This window comes from Pleurodeles waltl, chromosome 6 (genome assembly GCF_031143425.1).
Source record: "Pleurodeles waltl isolate 20211129_DDA chromosome 6, aPleWal1.hap1.20221129, whole genome shotgun sequence".
NCBI lineage: Eukaryota > Metazoa > Chordata > Amphibia > Caudata > Salamandridae > Pleurodeles > Pleurodeles waltl.
In genome coordinates this window covers 516,697,221-516,717,239 of record NC_090445.1, presented here as the reverse complement: position 1 = coordinate 516,717,239, position 20,019 = coordinate 516,697,221, and the positions used below count along the sequence as shown (strand labels likewise).

The 20,019-nt window shown below is 43.0% G+C and overlaps 1 protein-coding gene across 2 annotated transcripts in view; it reads left to right on the top strand.

Moving 5' to 3' along the window:
- Positions 1 to 20,019, top strand: part of LOC138299947 (rho-related GTP-binding protein RhoA-D) — a 179,784-nt gene that overhangs the window by 153,398 nt on the left and 6,367 nt on the right. For both annotated transcript variants that reach the window (XM_069238674.1, XM_069238673.1), the window contains exons 3-4: positions 1,920 to 2,040; positions 18,245 to 18,375. In XM_069238674.1, the coding sequence (XP_069094775.1) occupies positions 1,920 to 2,040; positions 18,245 to 18,375 (252 nt within the window). The remainder of the gene's footprint in view (positions 1 to 1,919; positions 2,041 to 18,244; positions 18,376 to 20,019) is intronic.

Genomic DNA, 20,019 nt, shown 5'->3' with positions numbered 1-20,019 from the left:
AGCTTCTGGAACCTTGGGGTGAGTTGTGGACTCTTAAAGGATCTTCTAAGACTTTCTGGAAGAAGATCCAGAAGTTTGGGGAACTTTTTGTAAAAAAAAAAAAGCTCCATAAAGGCTCCTGGAAAGGCAATGCAACGATGTTTTGAAATCTGCTTGCTGTTGAGGGTCGTCTGACGTCTGAGAGATAAAGCTCCAAAACAATTGTCAAAGTCGGAACATAAAAGGTGACCTGGGTTCCTGCGCAGAACATCCGAGAAGGGCTCCAGGGACACCGGATCCAAATTCAACTTCAGCCCGGACAAAGATTTCTGTCCTAAAAAATAATTTAAGTCCAAAGGTTGAATTCTTCACTGAGGTCTCCTGCAATGCGAATCCGAAGAGGGCTCTAGTAAGGTCGGATCAGATTGATGACTTTGCCCACCTAAGAAAATCTTCAAGAAAAAGACTAAGTCCGAAGGTAAACTTTTGATAGAGGCCTTCGGCTTGCTGTAGCCGAGCAGGGCTCCATCGCGGTTGGCCTCAAAATTTGACTTTGCCCCGGTTGTGTATGACCAGAATGGCGCTTTTAGTTTCTATGTGCTAGAAAACATTAATACTTTAAAATTTCATATTTCTGGTTTACCTTATCCGATTTTAATCAGTTTAGTGTCATTTTAAAGATAAAAATATAATCTATTGTTATAAATTGGTGTTACATTTTTATTGTGTTTTGTCTTTTACTTATTTACTGTTTAGTGATTTTTAAATGCTTTACACACCTGTCTTTTAATTTAAGACTTGTCGCTCTTTTCCAAACTACTGGGTTGAGCTGGGATTAATTTATTGAAACCTACCTGGACCTAGTGGGGGCTAGTGGCCTATTGGTACGTACCTACCTTTACCAATAGTCCACTTTCCAACACCTACCTATTACCACTTTCAGAAAGTGGTAATAGGTGCCACTTTAATTTAGTGGTAATAGGTAGGGGAAAATATCAAACCTAATACTTATATACATCTAAGGGTGAAATGCAGAACACAGATAAAGTGTACCTAAAAACAACACAGCTGCTTTTAGCGTTTGTAAAGGCAGTCATTCGCTAATCATATAATGACTTGTCATTGCCATGTACTTCTGCAAAATGCCACATAATTGTTGCGAAAATACCATGGCCACAGATACTACTAACGTAAAATGCCTTATAACTTAAAAAAAATAATAACTTACATGTAATACCCAAATTGATTATCTGCCCACCATAATGTCTAATCCATTTCATGTAAAGCCGTTCATCTGTTTTAATGCTACGCAAGATACCAACGTCCATGGAGAATGTATTGGTGGAAAAATGCTGTTTGGGATCTCCCTTTTATTTTAGCACCCCCTTCACCAATCACAGTGAAACTTTACATTATGTGTCAATGTAGAGGGATGAATAGGTCTGCAAAGTTTCATGGAGATTCATCATACAGGCACAAAGTTATTAATGGTGAAAAATCAGAGGAATGGCTTGAACACAAACTATAACTACAAAGTGCCTACCGCCACTCTTGTAAATATATGTCTGTGTATGTGTGTGTGTGTATATATATACATATATATATATAGAGAGAGAGAATTTTGTATTTTATTTTGCACATAGGGACGTTATAATTGTTTATCCTTTCTTTTTTTTCTCCATGTGATCATGTCATTTGGAAAAACAAAACCTATGAGGGCTTAAACATTTCTACTGATATTTTTACACTTGCAGTGGGTGGGTGCATTTCTCATCCCAAAACTTGTTAAGCAATAAATGGTAATTTGCTGTGTGCATACACAACAATACCATATTATCTGTTTGAGTAGAAGCAAGCTAGACCACATTTCTCATACTAAAAGTCCTTATTTTTATGAAAGCATGAACGCCATTAATGTTCCACCTCTCCTTCTGTTTCAGGTGGAACTTGCACTTTGGGACACAGCAGGACAGGAGGACTACGACAGACTTCGACCACTTTCCTACCCAGACACAGATGTTATTCTTATGTGCTTCTCCATCGACAGCCCAGACAGTTTAGGTTGGTTCCTACCACTCTATTTCATGACTTGTTTAACACACCATATAACACATGGGATTCTGCAATCCCTGTATAAAAACTTGTGTCTAATTTCTTTATCATAGATTTCTTGTGATGCACTCAGTTGCCTAATATAAAGAAATGATGACAGAACCCAACTGTAATATTTATTACATTTGAGTTTTGCTGTCACAATGGCTGCTGCCAAGGCCAGCAGCCCAGGGGAAAGGAGGTCAAGTAATGGAGTGTGTCGAAAGCAGCAGTTCAAGGAATAAAAAGGAAAGTTTAAATTCTTTCTTCTCCTGTGCTTTTGTAGCTTACAGTGGAAAATAGAAAACTGATCATTATGGCAACATATTTAATTTGTTTGCACTCCTTAGGTAATTATATAAAACTAAGAATCTTTCTGCTTGTGTCTACACTGTCGGAGCTACTGCCTCCTCCTTTTTAAAATTATTTGTATTTAACTGATTCTAATATATTTTTACAATAAATATCTTAAAGCTTTTCGATGTGTTTGATTTTGCCCTAGAGATTCTATTTTTACTTTTAATGTTTGCAACCATATGAAAGCTATGCACCAAGGATTTAAGTGGTTTGTTGGATGGTATGACAATGTATTATAAGGAATAAAGTACCCACTACCTTACATGATAAGGATATTGTAAGTTACCTCAGAGTTCCGTAACCTTATAGTTCTGGCTTTGACCTTGTATCTCTACAGGGAGTGCAGAATTATTAGGCAAGTTGTATTTTTGAGGATTAATTTTATTATTGAACAACAACCATGTTCTCAATGAACCCAAAAAACTCATTAATATCAAAGCTGAATATTTTTGGAAGTAGTTTTTAGTTTGTTTTTAGTTTTAGCTATGTTAGGGGGATATCTGTGTGTGCAGGTGACTATTACTGTGCATAATTATTAGGCAACTTAACAAAAAAAAATTATATACCCATTTCAATTATTTATTATTACCAGTGAAACCAATATAACATCTCAACATTCACAAATATACATTTCTGACATTCAAAAACAAAACAAAAACAAATCAGTGACCAATATAGCCACCTTTCTTTGCAAGGACACTCAAAAGCCTGCCATCCATGGATTCTGTCAGTGTTTTGATCTGTTCACCATCAACATTGCGTGCAGCAGCAACCACAGCCTCCCAGACACTGTTCAGAGAGGTGTACTGTTTTCCCTCCTTGTAAATCTCACATTTGATGATGGAGCACAGGTTCTCAATGGGGTTCAGATCAGGTGAACAAGGAGGCCATGTCATTAGATTTCCTTCTTTTATACCCTTTCTTGCCAGCCACGCTGTGGAGTACTTGGACGCGTGTGATGGAGCATTGTCCTGCATGAAAATCATGTTTTTCTTGAAGGATGCAGACTTCTTCCTGTACCACTGCTTGAAGAAGGTGTGTTCCAGGAACTGGCAGTAGGACTGGGAGTTGAGCTTGACTCCATCCTCAACCCGAAAAGGCCCCACAAGCTCATCTTTGATGATACCAGCCCAAACCAGTACTCCACCTCCACCTTGCTGGCGTCTGAGTCGGACTGGAGCTCTCTGCCCTTTACCAATCCAGCCACGGGCCCATCCATCTGGCCCATCAAGACTCACTCTCATTTCATCAGTCCATAAAACCTTATAAAAATCAGTCTTGAGATATTTCTTGGCCCAGTCTTGACGTTTCAGCTTGTGTGTCTTGTTCAGTGGTGGTCGTCTTTCAGCCTTTCTTACCTTGGCCATGTCTCTGAGTATTGCACACCTTGTGCTTTTGGGCACTCCAGTGATGTTGCAGCTCTGAAATATGGCCAAACTGGTGGCAAGTGGCATCGTGGCAGCTGCACGCTTGACTTTTCTCAGTTCATGGGCAGTTATTTTGCGCCTTGGTTTTTCCACACGCTTCTTGCGACCCTGTTGACTATTTTGAATGAAACGCTTGATTGTTCGATGATCACGCTTCAGAAGCTTTGCAATTTTAAGAGTGCTGCATCCCTCTGCAAGATATCTCACTATTTTTGACTTTTCTGAGCCTGTCAAGTCCTTCTTTTGACCCATTTTGCCAAAGGAAAGGAAGTTGCCTAATAATTATGCACACCTGATATAGGGTGTTGATGTCATTAGACCACACCCCTTCTCATTACAGAGATGCACATCACCTAATATGCTTAATTGGTAGTAGGCTTTCGAGCCTATACAGCTTGGAGTAAGACAACATGCATAAAGAGGATGATGTGGTCAAAATACTCATTTGCCTAATAATTCTGCACTCCCTGTATATAAGCATGGAACTCCACAATGATTTGCAATATTATTGTAATGTACGGCAAGGGGAACTTTATCCTATATATAAAGGGGATTCTGATTCATCAAGAAGCTGTGCATGATTCATCTGCAACAGACTATGTATGAAACTGAACATGTTGAATTGGTTGTCCTATCCCAGATTTCTCTGACAAGTAGCTCGCAAACTACTGGTAGCTCTCCTTCAACCTCCTATGCGCAGTCCAGCCTAGTAAATTATAAGCGTTTGCTTGGCAGTATTGATATATGTATATCAAAATGTGTGTATTCAAGAAGAAAATGTGTCTTTTCAGAACTCATAAGCTGATGTTTGGGGAAAAATGGAGAATTCTAGAAACCACCCCTCCCATGATACCTAACAAATAGTTGATGGGCAATGGGTTATTCCCAGACAAGGGGTCTCCATTCATAGGGTCAGGGATGCTTATCTAAAATGATTACGATAAATTAACATGTCAAAATGTAGATAGATTGGCCATGGACATTTTTGAAACAAACAAAAGGAAAAGGTTTTCGTGATCAGGCATGGTATTGCAAAGTTTTGGTATCTGATTTTGGTCTTTGGGACACAAAAGATCTTAGCATGAGAGAACAGTACAGATATTTTTACCTGAAGAGAATCCGTGCATCCGTTACTTATCTCCATCGTCAACCCCATCTCAAAATAGACACGATTTTCTTTCCGGTATAACATCTATAGCATTTTTGCTCTTATACATTGACTCTATAGCATCCAAAAGCAAAACCATTGTATTTTCCAGGGAAGGGAAATTTTCCCTATCTTTGAGATACCTATAGCTAACAAACTAAATTAGCCTTGGTATGCATGTGGTGCAAAATGAAACCCAAAGTCAAAATAACTATACTTAAACTATATAATAATGAAGAAGATGAACAATTGTGTTGAAGGGATAGGGCAGTGGTTTCCAACCTTCTCTGTAATAAGTGCTGCTTATGTTAATTGAAAATCATCTTGAGCTACAAATATTGTAGTGTTGTAATAGTTACCACATCAGACAAGTGTATTAGTGGCCACCCTTTGATGCACTTGACATGATCACTGCTGGTAAATGCACAGTCAGGTTAGCCAGCCGTAATGTAAAAATGCTTAGCCAAATTAGGAATCCCTTTACGTAGATAGTACATAACAGCCACAGCAGCAATGCCCCTGGCATCAGAGTAATAATGTTAATAATAAGTCTCCTCAATGCTGCGTGATTTATTACTCAAATATTGGCTTTGAATATATTTTGGAAATTCAACCATTTTTCCCCAAACATCAGCTTATGAGTTCTGAAAAGACACATTTTCTTCTTGAATACACACATTTTGATATACATATATCAATACTGCCAAGCAAACGCTTATAATTTACTAGGCTGGACTGCGCATAGGAGGTTGAAGGAGAGCTACCAGTAGTTTGCGAGCTACTTGTCAGAGAAATCTGGGATAGGACAACCAATTCAACATGTTCAGTTTCATACATAGTCTGTTGCAGATGAATCATGCACAGCTTCTTGTTGAATCAGACTCTGGTAGCCACCCTAGCATATATTTCTATGCTTAACCTCAAATAAACTCATACATTTGTGATCTCATGCTGCATACTGAAAAACTTGACTCCTGCAACTGTCCATATATTTAGATGAACCTAAGTGTTCTGTTCTACTTCAGACTAAAAGGAGACAACATGAAAGGAATGGAGGGACTGCAGCACGCTTAGTCTGAGTAACAGGTTTATTAAGGCACTTCCCAAATCTCATACACGCAAAGAATATTGTGAGCTTTTATTTCAAATGCAGCAACACACATATAATTCTAAAACTAATCACAGCAGTAGAACCATAATGATCACAGAAACAAAAAGATTGCAATACTTTCACAATTAATATAAAATATTTATATAGTGACTACATATGCATGCACAATGCAAAGCTAAAAATAAGAATTGAAAATGCATCACCATGGGGCTTGACACTGACATCATCCCTTCATCTGCCAACTTCAGGTCGTAGGAACCTGGCAACCGAGGCAGAGGAAGATCACTACCCCCATGGGATTATCTTCTTAGCAAGGTGTCCCCCCTGAGAATGAGTTCCTTCTAGCCCTGATTGTCAAGCTTCCTCCCCTTATATAGTTTAAACAAACTGGGCAGGAGAATTCTAGAAACCACCCCTCCCATTGAGTAAGTTGTTGTTCAAACGCTAACCGTACCAGGTCGGTGTTGAGAAAAACACGCTACAAACTGAAGAAACTCTCATGGTGTTTTTCCAAGACCGAGCTGTTCCCTGCTTTACTGTAAACATTTTTAGCCTGGTACATCTTATCACTACGACTCCTCCATGTTGTGGACCCATCCTTGTTGAGAAGGAGCAAGAGGAGTGAAAAACACGTTAACAAGCTGTGAATGGAAAAATACCTGCACCACCAAAGTGACGGTGCTTGAAGCTAAGCTAAGCACAAAATGGACTTCATCCACTCGGGAGCACCCTCAGATCCATTCCCTCATCACATCCTCAACCTGGCCAGAGCCACCATTGCACCGGAGCTCTGCTGAACCATCAACCTATCCTTCGAGACCTCCACATTCCCCTCAGACTAGAAACAAGACTAAATCAGCCCGGTACTCAAGAAACCTTCCGCCGACCCTAGGGAGGTGAGGAACTACAGACTCATCTCTCTGCTCCCTTTCCCAGCCAGGGTAATGGAGAAAGCTGTCAACCAGCAACTCACCGAATTCCTCAAAACACACCGTATCCTAGAACCATCCCAGTCTGGATTCAAAAGCAACTACAGCTCCATAACTGCACTCTTTGCAGTCATGATGTGCATGTCATCGGTGGCTGTTGAGGCACTGCCGCACTCATCCTCCTCGACCACTCTGCTGCATTTGACACTGTCTCCCACTCCACCCTCTGCGACAGACTGCACGACGCCGGCATCTGAGACAAAGCCCTGAACTGGACCAGGTCCTTCCTCACCGGAAGAACACAGAGTGTCAGACTACCACCGTTCACGTCAGAACCTAAAGACACTTGCTGTGGAGTGCCCCAAGGATCCTCACTCAGCCAGACGTTTTTCAATGTCTACATGTCCCCACTCACTAAGATCACCAAGCAACACGAGCTAAACATAGTCTCCTACGCCAACACCCATGTGATCCTCTCCCTGTCCGAGGACTCTACTCAAGCCAAGAGGAATTTCCACAACGGGTTGAAAGCAGTCGCCGCCTCGATGGAGGCCAGCTGCCTCAAGCTCAACTCGGACAAGACAGAGATCTCGTGATGGGCTCCTCCTCTGCCCGGAACGACTCCTGGTGTTCCACCGCTCTGGGTAACACCCCGACCCCACTGACCATGCATGCAACCTGTGCATCATCCTGGACTCCACTCAGTTGATGACCTGCAAGTTAACGCTGTCTCTTCATCAAGCTTCCACACCCTCAGTCTCCTGCGGAAGATTTTCAAATGGATTCCCCCCAACATGTGGAATACAGTCACCCATGCACTCATCACCAGTAAACTGCACTCTATGCTGGCATCATCAAGAAACTTCAATAAAGACTACAAAGAGTCCAGAATGCAGCAGACAGATTTATCCTGGACATCCCCTGACACAGCTGAATCTCCTCCCACCTCAGAGACCTACACTGGCTCCCATTCAACAACCCCATCACATACAAACCACTGACCCACACATTCAAGGCATTGCACAACATAGGACCATCATACCTCAAACACCGCCTCACCTTCTACGTAACCAAGATACGTCTATATTCCTCCCAGCTCGCCCTTGCAGCCATCCCCAAGATCTTGAAAAGTACAGCAGTAGGAAGACCCTTCTCCTACCTAGCAGTCCGGATATGGAACACACTACCCCTCAAGCTCAGGCAAAACGCATCACTAAAGCAGTTCAGGAAGGACCTCAAGGCCTGGCTCTTCGACTGAGCAGCATGTCTACATTCAGCGCCTTGAGGCCCTATGGGTAATTAGCCACACTTTACAAATCCATGATTGATTGATTGCTTGGGGTTGCTTCTCAGCCAATGCATAGCACATTTTAATACAGAGAACAACCCACCTGGAGATGGTCCTTTTCTTCACTGCCAGATCCCTGCGGGAAAAACTGATGGCTACGAGGAAGGCTGTTTTTAGAGAAAGAAGCCTAAGTGGACAGTTATGAAGTTGCTCGAAAGGAGCACACATCAGAAAAGTAAGAACCAAGTTCAAATACCATTGGAGCATTATGAAGGGCGGATGAGGAAACCTGTGGGTAAGACCCTTCAGGAATCTACGAATAATAGGTGATTTAAACAAGGAGGGTTGATCAGGTAATCTCAGGAAAGTGGAGATAGCAGGCAAGTAACCCTTTAGGGTGCCCAAAGCAGAGACTTTTTGGGCTAGAGAAAGAACAAACAAGAGGACATCTGATACAGGGGCAGAGAATGTCAACAGACTCATCTGTGCACCGTGCCACAAATGTGTTCCAACAGCAGGCATATACTGTTTTGGTGGAGGGATGCCTCTCAAGATAGCGTTAGACTCGAAAGCTGTCAACTGCTGCTGCTCAATCTACATGCAAGAAGACAGAGACTGTACTGGTGTACTGGTTTGGGTGAAGAACCATCCCCTGCTCCTACAACAAAAGATCCTGCTGGAGAGGCAGTCTGATTGGAGTATCGAAGGCCATGCTTAAGAGCTTGGGATACCAGACTCTTTGTACCCAGTCCGGAGCCACAAGAATTATTTGGGCCTGGTTGTTCTTGATCTTCTTGAACTCTGGGCAGAAGTGGTATTGGCATAAAGGCGGCCTGAGTTCTACTCAAGACGAAAAGCATTGCTGGGCGAGTGCCACCCTGGGAACTCCAACGTGCAACACAGCTGCCATTGCGCGTTCTCTGCCAAGGCTCTCCCCACTGCTGAAAGAGACCTTGCACCACCTCCAGATGGAGATGCCATTCGTAATCAACCAGGCATTGACGGCTGAGTTTGTTCGCTGTGGCATTCAGAGAGCCAGCCAGATGTTGAACCACCAGGGATATGCCCTGATGTTCCAGCCATGTCCAAAAGCACAGAGCCCTACTGACAAAGGGTCCACAACCCCACCCTGCTTGTCGCAGTCCCACACAATGGTGTTGTTTGTCAACACCAGCACCACTTTCCCTTTGAGAGAGGGAAAGAATGCTTTCAATGCTAGCCTGAGCTCCCTGAACTCCAAAAGAGTGCTATGGAGCCAGGACTCCGCCGGAGACAAGATGCCTCTGATTTCCACCTCTCCCATGTGGCTTCCCCATCCCAGGAGTGATGCAAATCTTAAGTTTATCATCTAAAATTAACACAGTGGAATGCTCCAATAGATACGCGATATTGGATACCGTGGTGCAAATTGAGGTAGAAACTATGGACGTTTAGGCATCCCCCCATTAGAGATGGTATCCCTCATCGATCAGTTGCAATCCCTAATGAAAGAAATTATGCAGTTAAGGGATTGCATAAGTCGATTGGCTGACAATTTAAATAGTAAATTGAATAAATTAACAACACTGGTCAGGGAAAGGAATAAGCCAAGGGAAGATCTGTGGGATGGGATGGAACCAATATTTGTAAAACAACCCCATAAACTAGATCTTACCAACATGAGAACTTGGCTTCTCATGTTGACCACTGTAGCAGCCAAAATAGATTTGACTGAAACTAGGAATATAAGGGGCAATATATCCATGGGTCAAGTAAATTCACGTAGCATGACCAGAGGAAAACTTACTCGGGAATTATCCACATAGCCAGGTGAGGATTAGGGAAGAATAATGGACTTAATGATCAATATGATATTCATATGATTAATGTTCCCAAATTGCCACCGGAAGGGAGGGAATCACAAGAATCTCTTATCAACAAAGTGATCCACTAGATAATACATTCTAGAGGCTGCAGGTCTGTCATCAGAGAAGATATTCTATATGCAAGGCGACTTAACAATACAAATAGTTCCCATGACCCAATAGGGATGTAACTAACGTCCCAGTATTTGGTGGTGGGACTAAAAGCGCTCAAATTGAGATTCCGGCCACCAAAAATGTCACAAATAAGACTCAAACTTAGTGACTCAAATGAAATTAGGCCCCTAAATGCCACCAATCTTGCACACAGCGGGATTGATGGACAAAAGGAAGTTGTTTAACAAGAGGTAATTACAAGTAATGTAGGGCCTGCACACAGGGAAATCTTAGGAAGAGAGCGGGGAAGTATGGTAAGCTTGAAGACCATTAGCCAGGGCGAAATTCCCCCCAGAGATTATCCCAAATCTTCAAACAGATCGGCCTAGTAAATTGTACTTGGAGAACTAGATCAAAGCTAAAGTTGCTGACGATAAGGGAATGCCCATGGTAGAAGCCAATTGCATAAGACTGCTGTCCTGGAATGTTGCTGGGATAAAGGCTAAGCTTTCAGATTCTGAATGGGGAAACTGTATAGATTCACATCATGTAATACTCCTACAGGAGACATGGGCTACCGATCAAGTCCTTAGGCCTGGCTTTATGGCCTTTACCAAAAATGCCATCCCCTCGGCTGCAGGAAGAGCCTCAGGGGGCCTCTTGATCTGGTTACGGCTGGACCTTTTCCCCTTAGTAAAGGTTGTTCGCTCGGGGAGTAGTGATCTCGTAGGCATAGAAGTATGTATATCCACCAAGCAAGGTTTTACGTATGTGGGCATATTGAACATATATGTAAGATCTGTTTTAACAAGCTGCTTTTCTACCACGGTTGACCAACTTTCTGACATGCTTGATAAACTACACAGGGGAGCAGGAAAAAGTATAGCAGGGGATTGTAATACAGAAATAGCCCAAAGATGGGCAAGACTAAGTATTCTGTGTCAGTTTCTAGACTAGGGCTCCAAGATGTTACTGGGAAAAAGTCATCCAATGTAGCTATACAATTAATGGACCTAGGTATGACACATGGTATGAAAATAGTAAATGGAAATACAAGATCTGACTGCCCCCTCCCCCCCACACCCAACCTTCAAAAGAGGAGCAATAACAATTCATATAGATTTTATCTTCTTGGATAATAAGTTGTGGCCCTTTTTATTGGATATGGAGATTATTGCCAGAGTAGATAGTGAAAATCATGTATTAAGCGTCATGTTGGATTTTTGTGTTTTCAAATGTGCAAATTTGAAACCAACTAGCAAAGTTGATATAGTCCAGGTTACCACGTTTCGGAGGAATTTAAAATGTCCAGCTGTTATGAATAATAGTATGATCCTGACTCAAATCTATAGCCTCTTTCATGTGAAGCTCTCTCCACTAGTGTATGGAAACAAAGGCAGCATAAATTTCCCGGACCTGCATACTCAATTGATGAGAGATATAAGCAAACTATTTATGAAGACCGTGAAGAGAGGTATTTGTCCCAAATTGCCCCCTATGTGCTTTACCAGAAGGTGTCAGATTGCCAAGAATAGTCTCTTGGAAGCTGTTAAGTCAGTCTACCAGGCTCAGATTGTAATAGCCAGGAAGGCTTACAAAGCTACCCTGACAGAGGCAAAGAAACAATGGGAAATTACTCAGTGGGATGATCTAGCAGAAGTCCTTACACAAGGTGATGTGAAAAACCTTCTGGAAAGGCATCTCGGATGGAACGCATACGGCAGATAGCCATCTAGAGCTAGTAATTCCTCCTGGGAAATGGAAGACACTTTGAGAGCCTTTATGCAGAGTGGTGCAATATAAAGTGTAAGCCACAGAAACATGACTGGGGTTTAGCACGAAGCATAGTGTTTCTATTTGTAAAGCTTACCTATTGGGCAGCAGAGAGAGGGAGGCAATGGTGTTTACCCTAAATTAAACAGCTATCACCCTAAAACAAATTAAAAGGGAAAAGCCCCCCCCCCTGGTCTTGATGGTATCCCGTGTGATATGTATCTTTCCCAACATGATGTATGGATCCCTTATCTCAACTCCATCAGTAATGCTATCTTTAGGGGTGAGGGTATTCCTTCCTCGTGGCAAGGGGCGGTCATAATCCCATTCTATAAAAGGGGAAATAGCGACAAGCCGGCCAATTATTGGCCCATAAACCTAATTGACACAAGCAAGAAGGTCTGCTGTAGGCAGGTCCTGGCTAGACTTCAATCTTGGCTTGATAATTTGATCCTTGCAGAGGAACAGGCAGGCTTTAGGGCCAAAACTAGTACCCTTGACACGGTTTTTTGATTCATGACTATATGCTGGAAATATGTATCTTTGAGGCAGGAAATATGTGTCTTTGAGGCATTTATAGACTTACGAGCAGCATTTGATCTGGTACCCGAGAGACACCTTATGGGAGGTTTTTGAAGCATATGGAATTCCTGGTGATCTCCTGTGGATCCTGAGAGTATTGCACCAAGATACATACGCAAAAGTCAGATGGAGCAGAAGAGGGGACCTTACATCTAAAATCCACATTATGCGAGGCGTTCGACAAGGGTGCATGCTTGCACCAGTATTGTTTGGCCTGTACGTAAATGGTGCAGTGAAAAGGATGTTCCAATGTAGGCACAATGCACCTAAAAGTGCTGGGGTATCTGTTCTACTCTGTTGGCTTACGGATTATACACTTTTAATAGCAAGATCCCCTATGGGACTACAGTGTGAGCTAGATACCTTTGCTGCTTTCTGCCATGAAAGAGGTTTAGAATTAAATCCGTCAAAGTCCAAGTTTATGACAATCAACCCACATCGGTCTTCCAGAAAGAAGCTGATAATTTGTGGAGCTCCACTTGAACAAGTCAAAAATGTTGACTATCTGGGGGTAAGGCTGGCAGATAACATGCACTGGGGTCCTCAACTAGACAAAAGTAAGTCTGTCCTATTTCAGAGGGCAATGGCTATACGGAGAAGATATAAAGCTACTGGTGGGGGGCTCAGTTTCACCGGTTCTAAATGTTTATGGGGCTGCTGCTGTGTCCGCAGCCACATATGGGGCTGAGATTTGGGGCTATGCAAATGTTACACCATTGTCACAGACAGAAAATAAGTTTGTCAGGGCTTTGTTTGATCTCCCAACGAGTGTACCCCTTCTACCACTAATTTATGACCTGTCCCTAAATAGGGTTCATCATTTGACTGCTTTGAGACCCCTTGTGTATTGGGTAAAATTGTGGCCATCTGCGGAATCCTCCCATATAGGAAATCACTGGTCAAATTGGTTTCCTTAGACTCACAAGTACGCATACCATGGCTAAAACATGTAAAACAATTAACGGCTATGTTAAAAATGGAGGAATTGTGGAGCAGGCCTTTGTCAATGGGGAAAGACACTGTGCAGAAATTGAAAAAAGAACATTGGGATCACATTGTGTTAGGAGCCTGGGTTGATCAGAAAAATTGGAGTGTAACTGGTCAATTTTTGTTACATAAGTGTGTTCCAAAATTTGAACCATATGTTGACAGAATCACTCCCCTCCAAGCAAAACGACTATATATTTTGTTCAGCTGTGGGGTTCTTCCCCTAAAGTCCTTCACTGCAAGTTGGGGGAACAAATTCAGACACAAGTCTTCCTGCCCACACTGCTTAGTCATTAATGAATCCAAGGCTCATGTTTTCTTCTTTTGCCCACAACAAGCCCAGGCGCAGAAAAAATTCCACTATGCAAATTAGTCGGTGTGAGACAATACAATATAATGTTACAAATCCTAAAAAGTGAAACCCAAGAAACAATTGTGTTTCCAGTTTCTCGCTATTTGCACTGGGCTTGGAGACTGAGACTAAGAATTACTGTTTAACCATGTGGACCCAAACAGATACAATCTAATTATGACTCTGGTATAGCCTTTTATGTAATTCTTATTGTGGGTTGCGTGATGTAAATATTCAACATGGTAAAGGGTAGGAATTTTAAATGACTTTAGTATGTACATGATCTGCAGTTTCTCGTTATTTGCACTGGTATTGGAAAATGAGACTGAACTTTTACTCATAAGACCCAGTAATTATGCAGGCCCAAATAGACACAACCTATGTACAACTCTGGTATAGTATCCCAAGTGATTGTTGAATTTATTGTTGGTTGACTTTTGCAAATATTCGAAATGGCAAATTGTACAAATTTTAACTGATCTTAGTATGAACGAGACATTAATGTATTTGATTTATTTATTATGATATGCACTTTTATGGCTTCATAGCCGAAACAAAGTATTTACTATTACTATTGAACTCCAGCGAAAGCAGGCGGTCCACCGTAGTCTGGAGGTGGGAGGCGACAGCCTGGGGTGAGCCCGTCTTCAACAGCCAGTCGTCATGGTAGGGAAAGACTAAAAGCCCTGACCTGCGCAGATGAGATGCAGCCACCACCCTCACGTTATTGAACAACTGAGGGGCGCTGGTAAGGCCAAACGGGAGCCTACTGTGAAACGCAAGTAACCTCTGTGGGCAGGCAGAAATTTGTTCTGCAGATCCAACGCTACCATCCAGTCTCCTGGGTCCAGGGCAGATAGGACCTGAGCCAGTGTGAGCATTTTGAACTTCTCCTTCTTGAGGAAGAGATTGAGGGACCGGAGGTCTAGGATAGGCCACAGGCCCTTGTCCTTTTTGGGCACCAGAAAGTCTACCTGAATTACAACCATGACCCATTTCTGGCACAGGGACCCTCTCTACAGCACACTTGGGTAAGAGAGCTGTAACTTCCTCACAGAGAAGTGCCAGGTGATCCTCCATCATCTGATCGTATGATGGTGGCATGGAAGTAGGGGTAGTCTCAAAGGCGAGGGGTAGCCCCTTTGGACTATTTTGAAAACCCACCTGTCTGACGTGATTACCAGTGGAGCGCTGCCTCCAAATGGTCCCTGATGGGGAAGCGTCAGACCAGGAAGGTTTGGAGGCTGCAGCAGAAGGGGTGATGGACTGGGCAGACCACTGGCCCCCGGATCCAAGAGGACGTTGGATCCAATGTCACCTGCCACGCAGAGGCTGGGCAGCATACGCAGCATGGTGGCTGGAGGGAAAGGGATGTGGTTGGGCGACCACATAGCCATGAAAGGGGCAAAAAGCAGACTGAGGGGGGCGAGGTGCAACTGCGAGGCCAAACAACTGAACTGTAGCCCTGGACTCCTTAAAGTGCTCGAGCACCGAGTCTGCTTTGTCTCCAAAGAGACTGGTGCCATCGAAGGGTGAGTCCATAAGTGCAACCTGGACATCCCCCGAAAAGCCAGACATCCTCAACCAAGCGTGGTGCCTCAAGGCCACCGTTGATGCAACTGATCTCCCTAGTGCGTCAGTCGTATTCAGTCCACATCATATCATGAACTTCGCTGCATCTTTCCCATCAGCAATAGCTTGAGAAAGAATGGTCCAGGCCTCCTCCAGGACCTGTGGCAGCACCTATGCAACTGTGTCCCATAAAGTATGGGTGTAATGGCCCGAAAGGCATGCGGTGTTCATGGGCCACAATGCCATACTTGAGGAAGAAAACATTTTATTCCTAAGCTGATCCAGTCTTTTGGATTCCCTATTGGGGGTGCGGAAGGGAAAGCGCCTGGGGATGTAGAGGCCTGGATAAGCAAGATCTCAGGGATGGGGTGTTGCGTCTAGAACACTGGGTCATTGGGTGCTGGCCTATAGCGGCGGGAGATTGTCCTATTAACAGGCGCCCCTGTGTTGGGTTTGGACTTCAGTTGGGGTTTCAATAAAGCTTAAATTTCTGTAAAGGGCAAAGGGGGTTCTCAAGAGGAAGCCCCAGGCTTAAGCACATCAGTCAGTAGGTTGGTCCTGAAGGCCACCGAAGGCAGGTCGAAGCCCAGGACCTTGGCCACTCTCCTCACCACCATTGAATAAGAAGCTCCCTCCTCCATAACTATGGTAGGGGGAGAAAGCATGCCAACATCAGGGGAAGTGTCTAGTCCACTGGCTCCACCAGCTCCTGAGCCCAGTCCATGGGGTCATCAAGCTGGTATTCTGAAGGGTCCAGCGACCTCTCCATACTCTCACTGTACCCAAAAGATTAAAGATCAGGATCCAACCTATGGAGCAAGGTCCCCGTTGAAGTTGGAATCAGCATCTAGCGATGTCAGTCTGGCTCCATGTCGGAGTTGGGAATGAGTATGGGATCGGTGTTGATGGCAGGCCCGGGCAGCGTTGGTAGCATCAAAGTCTGCACCGTCATCAGGGAAAGTTGCAGTGGCATGCTAGATGCCCGTGTGAATCCGGAAATGGATCCCCAGGTGCCCTGTGGAGCCAAGGCCGAAGATGCCAGTGTGGAACCTAGGAGGGCCCCTTGCAGACAAGGCAGGTTCCAAAGGCGCACAGGCAGGGTTTGGCTGCCCAAAGACAAGGTGCATGGGCTTGTAAAACTCTCACAATTGGGCAGAGATGGCTCCGGCTCCTGGATACTTGGTGAGGTGTTGAACCGACCCAGAAGTAGGCTCCAAGGACACCAGGCCTAGAGCGACGATGCTCCTTGTTCCGCATCACGTCATCCGACCGACAGGGTGAAGTCGAAGAGCACCTGCTGTTCTTCAACTTCTTCTTGTGCTTACTCAAACGTCTCGAAGATTTTGAGTGGGACGACGAAGAGTGTGGGCTCCACAAGCAGTCTTGGGAAGTTCATCTCGACTAAGACCGGGAGCTACACAGAGCCTAGTGCCGGACCGCAAGTAGCTTTAGGAACCACTCCCTCAAATCCTTTGTGTTAATGGCCTGGCACTCGGAGCATGACTTTGGGTCGTGGTTGCCCTGTAGACACCAAAGACACATGAGGTGCGAATCTGTCAAGGACATCAGCCATTGACTGGAGTTGCAGAGCTTGAATCTGGTCTTCCATAACGACATCTCGATGCATCGGAATGTCAAAAAAGCTTCAACAAAAGTTGAAAAGGCCAGTCATAAAGTGAGTGTAGGAGTAGCTCTTAATCGGATCTGTGCGAAGGCTGGTGCGGCAAGAAAAGAACTGATGTCAGTGCGCCGTGGTGGTGTCCATGTAGGACCCGCAATGTCCTATCAGGCGAACACGACACCGATGACAGATGTGAAGTAGACCGACACCACCTAACAGCGTGCAGATGTACTGCTTGAGAATAATCTCCGGATCCAGACTGACACCTGGGGGAAGTTCTAAGGGAAGGACTCTGCAACTAGAAAATGTCTCTACCAGATAATTTGTTACCGACGATAAGTAACTTGTTCAAACAGATTAGGACACTTATATTACTTATAATTAAAAATGTTTCTGATTCATAAGCCTGAGTACATATCTAGGGGCATTGACTAGAGACTACTAATCTGAACCTTTCAAACAAAGAGAAAAAAAAACTAAAAAAGAAATTTAGTTGACAGAGAGAAGTAAAAGGAAATGAAAAGAATCTCCTGTACACGAACACCAGTGTTACTCATCCACAGATTGTTACACAGTATCTTACCATAGATTTTTATAAAAGATCAGTATCACAATAGGTCCATCAGAATTTTTCTTGTAAGCATAACTGAAGCAGCAGCTGTCCATGCATAACACTAGAGGGTGTCAAGTAGAGAGGAGTATAAAAACAGGGTAAGTATATAAAATACTAATACTTATCCCATCTTACCACAGGCAAACCAAACATCCACAAATTCTACAAAAAACAAGGAAACTCCCAACCGTGCTCGTAATTCCATCTTGTCCTAGTATATAGATAATAAAGGTTTGTAGGGGACATCCTCCTGCCTGGATGTTGCACATATTGTGTGATGTTCCACTCCAGCAGAGCACCTTTTTGGATGCTTTATTTTGTATCCCACTTATAAAACAAATTCAAGGCTGGGATATCCGTTTATAGAAAGTAGTCTTCAACTACTGTATTTATCCATTTTACCTTGTTGCAGATTTTCTACATACTAACATATTGTGTTTCCCCTCTTCATTGATAGAAAACATTCCTGAGAAGTGGACTCCGGAAGTGAAACACTTTTGTCCAAATGTGCCTATAATACTTGTTGGAAACAAAAAAGATTTAAGGAATGATGAACACACTAGAAAAGAACTGATCAAGATGAAACAGGTATGACACGTTGTGGGTCCACTTGCTCGATATCGGGTTTTGTAATGGTGAATGGATGTTCTCTCTGGTGTATTTTGTAGCTCGGGGTGAGTGTCGACTGACAAGGTCTATCTGAAATTAAATGTTTAAAACGTCAATTTTAAGCAAACCTTAAGGAAAAGGAATCACCTGTTATATAATGTATGCAGTCTGAGCCATTACTTATGCTAGGTATTAAACATTCTTTAGGAGTTTATGCTACTTTCTTTTCAGTTTACTAAAGGTTCGTTGGTACAGTAAATAAATCTGATTTTGTTATTATACATGTTCTAAACGTATGAAAACAATATAAAATGGGTAATAACTCTTTTGTCTACTTTGTTTAAATTTGATAAAATCTAACTAGAATACATTCCTGAGCTAAAATTATATTGAATGGCATTAGTACGCTCCTTAAAGTATTCTCCAGGTCTGTGTCCAGTATTTCTTTTATAAGAATAAGCAGTGGCAAAGCCAATAGGTTTCGCCTTTTGGTTTTGCCAATGCTTTTTGCTGATGCTGCACTGGATGTGCAAAACATTAAAAGAAAAGGTTATGGCTGAATAATATAGTAAAAAATATCAGCCCCCATCCCCAGAGTATTATACATAAACATGCATGCATCACCATGTTTGCGCACTTCTGCCTTATTACGTCCCCATTATGAATACCTATGCGTGCACACTCCGCATCATGACTGCCTGTTCCGCTTTTTTGTTAATTTCGAAAATGGCAGATGTCCAGCTTGTAACGGTATATATATATATATATATATATATATATATATATATATATATATATATATATATATAAAAAAAAATTTAAAACAGGGAAGCAATGGAAGAGCTAGGGGACCATAGTGCCCCACTGAGATCATGTGTGCAGGAAAAACACTACAAGAGGAAAAGAAAACACATACAGTCCCGTTGAGTGCTGACAGAAAAAGAAACATGTATTGAAAAAGCCAATATGTCTCACTTCCAGCCCTGACTGACATTAAATAAACCTGACATTAAAAAAGAAACAACGGTTGCTTTCCGCAGAAAATGCTGCTTTGCTGTAAAGAATGTAATGATGTGTAACGGTCAGTATTTATTTGGGGGGGGGGGTACGGGGTTGTCATAGGCCTCTTGGGCCCCAACCGAGGTGGTAGAGGACATCTATCACTGGTGTCCTAGGGTCCGTCATACGAAGACTGTGCAATTTAGACTTAGTACAACCCTTTCAACACTTAACTAATGCTAGCAAGGGCGAGCAGTTGCAGGCTTCTCAATGAGAGAGTGTGGTGAGCAAGAGCTCATAACTCCACAGTCAAGTAAGAAACACAATAACATAATGTTCAGTAGCCTATCTTTATGAAAAATAAGTTTTAATCTCAAAGCAGAACTAAATACTACACAATCCATTGACTGTCATTCAGAATTGCCATAAGTTGCACTTTAACCATGAGGCGCTACACTGTTAACAATCTTCCCTTTCAATATGGTTGCTATCCCACAATTAGTGTCCCCACGATACTACAGTACAGGCAAGGATTAGGCTCCAGCTCAAGTAACTCTCTCACGAGTTAGGTGTGCAGCTCATTATCTTTTGCAGCTTTTCTACGACAAAATCTTATGTAGATGC